Below are 4,574 nucleotides of genomic sequence, written 5' to 3'. Positions count from 1 at the left end.
ATTCAGTTTAAATAAATACTAAATATTTTTTTAAATTATTATTATATAAATTACTTTATTAAATTATTTTAAATATTGGTTTTATTTCCATTTAAATATTTTTTTAATAAAAAGTTGAAAATTTGTTGTGTAATAGTTGTATAATATAATACAATTTAAAAAGTAAATAAAAAAGTTGGGTAATATAATAAACAAAATATAAGAAAAAAACATTATAAGGTAGAAGTGTTCACATCCTAAAAGAATGAGTATGAAGTTTTAAGTTTTTAAGTTATGCAACTGAAAATCATTTTATGCAGAACCTGTGGGTACAACTTTTATATAAATTATTAATTATTTTTATTATAAATATGAATGATTATATTGTTACTAATTATATAAATTCAGTTAAATATTATAATATGATTATCCACTAAAAGCTAAAATATATTGAGTGAAAAAAAAAAGTTTTTATTTCTATATAAGTATTTATTTCTAATTAAAATATGAAAATTAGTTTATTAAAATATGAAAAAATATATAGTATGGTAAAGTTTGAAACATTTCATAATTTTTGTTCATCAACAGGTATAAGATATGTTTTTAGACCTGGATAAATGTAATTTCGTTGTAAGACTGTGGTGTTACTGAATGGAAGTCACTGGATGTTGTTCACAGCTATTATGAGAGTAGAAAAGGAGCTTGACCGTATTCTTAGTTCATACAGACAGTATTCAAGCTGCTCATGTAAGCTGTTGTATGAACAGGATAATTCAAAAGTCACACCTTTATATCATTCTTTGTATCAGGATGCCACTGATTGTATTTTTCTTTTGGTTCACTTCACTTGCCTTCCATCTCTCACCTCTTTTACATCTTTGATTGGATACGAATGTCATTCTAGATATCTGTCACTGATTCTGTTGGCTCGTACACACAGTGCAGCAGTTAGCTGGCCACAGATCATCCCAGAGGCATTTCTTAAAGTGTTTGGTTGACAAACACAAAGTTTGGAGTTCAAGGCCTTGGGGAAAGAGCTGGATACAGTTCAACTGACACAAGAAAGATAGCATCATCTGAATGCCTCTGATTTTTTACCTTTTTGACTCGAAGGCCTAACACAATATTCAAAGCTCCCCTTCCATATACACTAAGATGTTTCTGCTGTAATTATGACAAAGTTTCTTGTTTGAAAACTTTTTTTATTGATATGTTGAATTAATTAATGTGCTTAATTTATTTAGTATATTATCTACGATTCATTTTGTGGTACTAGAAGTTACAGTGTATGAATATACAGTATATATATAAGTTACTGATACAGTGTTATTTTAATATTATTGATATACTGTTATATTTGTTTTGTGTTTTTATTTTTATGTTAATGTTTTTGAATTAGTTATTTGTATTATTATATTTTTGTTTTAATTTTAATTAATTAAGTTTTAGTCATTTTGTGTTTTTTCATTTTATTAGGTTTTTTTATATGTCAATATAGTTTTTATGAAGTTTTATCTTTTAGTTTTAGTTTATTTATTTTATTATAACTTAAACTAAGCTTAAAATGAGAAATGTTTCCTTGGCAACTATAGTGGACATAAATTAAGTTACATATTTTTATATTTTATTTTATTTCAGTTAATGTTTATATTATTTCAAACAATTTTTTATGCGTTGAATTTTAGTTTTAGTTAACAAGAATAATAACTCTGGTTCTGACACCGCTAAACAACTGAAATCCCACATCTTCATTGAAAAGAAATGACATATAATATAAATATGCTACTTTTCTCTTGTGCAAATGCTCATTTGCTCATATGCTCTCTCTCCATCAGGGACTCAGATTTGTTCCTGTTGGACTCGCGGGTGATCTGGGCAGCAGAAGAGGGTTGGCTGGTGTTCGACATCACAGCCACCAGTAACCACTGGGTGCTGAACCCGGGCAGGAATCTGGGCCTGCAGCTGGCTCTGGAAAGTTTAGATGGTAAGTGAATGTGCACATGCCGCAGGTCACAGGGGTCAAAATATGAAACAAGTACATCGTGTTGCATCACAGACAGAGACTGCTTAGACTGCAGAGACTTTCTTAGCCCATGCTGCAGAGCACTCGGCTTGTTTTGCCTTTGCTTTTGTGTGCCGTTAAGTTCAATGCAGTTCAGTTCAGTAAATGTTTATAGTGTCTTTGAAGGGCAATTTATTACAATGCATTTACAGGCCATTCAAAGAAAACATCTACAGTGGGGTCCAAAAGTCTGAGACCACTAGAGAAATACTTCTATAATGCGGGTTTTTTTTTTTTTGCAATTTAAAGGGATAGTTCACCCAAAAATAAAAATTACCCCATGATTTACTCACCCTTAAGCCATCCTAAGTGTATATGACTTTCTTTTTTTAGATGAATACACTCGGAGTTATATTAAAAAATGTCCTGGCTCTTCCAAGCTTTATAATGGCAGTGAATGGGTGTTGAGATTTTGAAGTCCAATAAAGTGCATCCGTCCATCATAAAAGTAGTCCACATGGCTCCGGGGGGTTAATACATAAATTAGGTTGAACGGGGGGTTGGACGTAAATGGAAAAAAGATCCAAGCTCCAAGTATCATTCGAAATGCTGAATGTTTTCCTACATAATTTCCAAAAGGCTGTTAGGGCTGCTAAGCATACATTTTTATCTGATATCATTGTAAATAACTCACACTGTTGTAGAATGCTCCTCTCGACTATTGATTCTGTCTCAAACCCTCCTGTTAAGACTTTATCGGTGATCTCTTCTTTTGAGTGTGAAATTTTTCTTAACCTTTTTTCTGGCAAAATCAATCCTACTCAAGATGAAGTTTTTGCCTTGATACAGCCTGTACTTGATCACTTTATTTTGCTTCAAAATCTCAACCACCATTCACTGCCATTATAAAGCTTGGAAGAGCCAGGACATTTTAAATATAACTCTGATTTTATTCGTCTGAAAGAAGAAAGTCATATACTGATGGCTTGAGGGTGAGTAAATCATGGGGTAATTTTCATTTTTGGGTGAACTATCCCTTTAATTGTTGTTGTTGTCATTAGAAATTATATAATCCAAATAACAAATTGAGTGAAAAGTTGACCTGCAAAATTAACATGAATCTCATAACATCTTAGAATTTTGGTTTGTCTCTCTTTTTCTTTAATGGCAGCAGCACTTGAGCTGCATGAAGTTTGTGTCAACCTGATGATTTGGAGCCACTGCACAACCCACGCAAGGAAGATAATTCTGCAAATAGCTGCAATTGCAGGTTTTCAAACAGAGATGGCGACAACGAGGCAAAACTTACGGACTGCAGCTTTAAATAGCTCACTTAAAATTATAATCAAGTACTTTACATGTTTTATGTTATTCAACACATCAAAATGAGTGTACTTCTTTAAAGCACAACAAAAGATTATTAAAACATAATAATTTACAATGTACTTTAAAGCAAAACTTTTAATTTGACTTTATATAAAGTGCACGTTTTAAAAGTGTACTTAAGTGTGTTAAGAAAGTCATAAAAAGTGAACTCTCTTTAAATTCATTTAAGTGGCTTTTTATTTAATTAATATTATATTATCTACAAGTACAGTTTTTAAAAAGATACTTTTAAAATTTGAAGTACACTACAAGTGTACATTCAATACAGTTAAGTGCACTTCTTTTTCACAAGGGTCTTCAGCTTCAATAGAAGATGATCGACCATTTGTACAAAGATCCACATGATCAATTTGATCAAATGAAAAATGATGCACAATCTGAAATGTTCATTATTAATTATATTGAATTTCAATGTAGTCTCAGACCTTTAGAACCCACTGTATATATATATATATAATCTGAAAGAGGAAGAACCAGTCAAATGTACACAAATGAACCTAGAAAGGTGCTAATGATCTGACTCTTCATCAACTAACCTTGAGATTCAAGACCACTAATTCAAGATAATGCACAGAACTGATCTGTCATAATCTAGATGTTTTGATCACTAATGCTTACTCTGGAGTTTCAGCAGAAATCACTATTAAGAGTGTAGTTTAGTCTAAGATCAATGCTTGGTCTGGATGTCCTAAATAAGTTCTAACTAATGCAGAATTGAACCTACTATGTTTTTCACTCACATACTTAATTGCCAGCCGCAGTGGGTGTGTGTTTTGTACTGAATCTGCGTGAGTAGGATGGTGTGTGTGTGTGTACAGGATGTTACAGGTTTTAAGTGTTAGCATGAAAACAGGTGCAGTGTATTATGGAGCTCACATAGATCAGCATGCTTGTCGAGACATGCTTGCGGGACGCCTACCCTGTCGCCGTAGGCAACCGGCAACCCGGCTTTACCTCAGCGTGGAGACAGAGAGAGCATTCCTTCCTCTTTGCAGGAAACACACACACACACACACACACACACACACACACACACACACACACACGCACACACACACGCATGTTGTGTTTCCATGTTTTATGGGGACATTCCATAGGCGTAATGGTTTTTATACTGTAAAAACTGTATGTGCGATTGCCCTACACCAACCCTACCCCTAAACCTACCCCTTACAGGAAACTTTGTGCATTTTTACTTTCTCAAAAA

The 4,574-nt window shown here is 32.8% G+C and overlaps 1 protein-coding gene across 1 annotated transcript in view; it reads left to right on the top strand.

Annotated features, from left to right (window-relative positions):
• The window catches only part of LOC107673428 (bone morphogenetic protein 7-like), a 63,485-nt gene that overhangs the window by 37,640 nt on the left and 21,271 nt on the right, over positions 1-4,574 (top strand). Inside the window, exon 3 of the mRNA XM_016467024.1 lies at positions 1,815-1,963. Coding sequence (XP_016322510.1) covers positions 1,815-1,963 — 149 coding nt within the window. The remainder of the gene's footprint in view (positions 1-1,814; positions 1,964-4,574) is intronic.

Source organism: Sinocyclocheilus anshuiensis, unplaced genomic scaffold, assembly GCF_001515605.1.
Source record: "Sinocyclocheilus anshuiensis isolate Anshui unplaced genomic scaffold, SAMN03320099.WGS_v1.1 scaffold453, whole genome shotgun sequence".
Classification (NCBI taxonomy): Eukaryota; Metazoa; Chordata; class Actinopteri; order Cypriniformes; family Cyprinidae; genus Sinocyclocheilus; species Sinocyclocheilus anshuiensis.
This window is presented reverse-complemented; position numbering and strand designations above follow the sequence as displayed.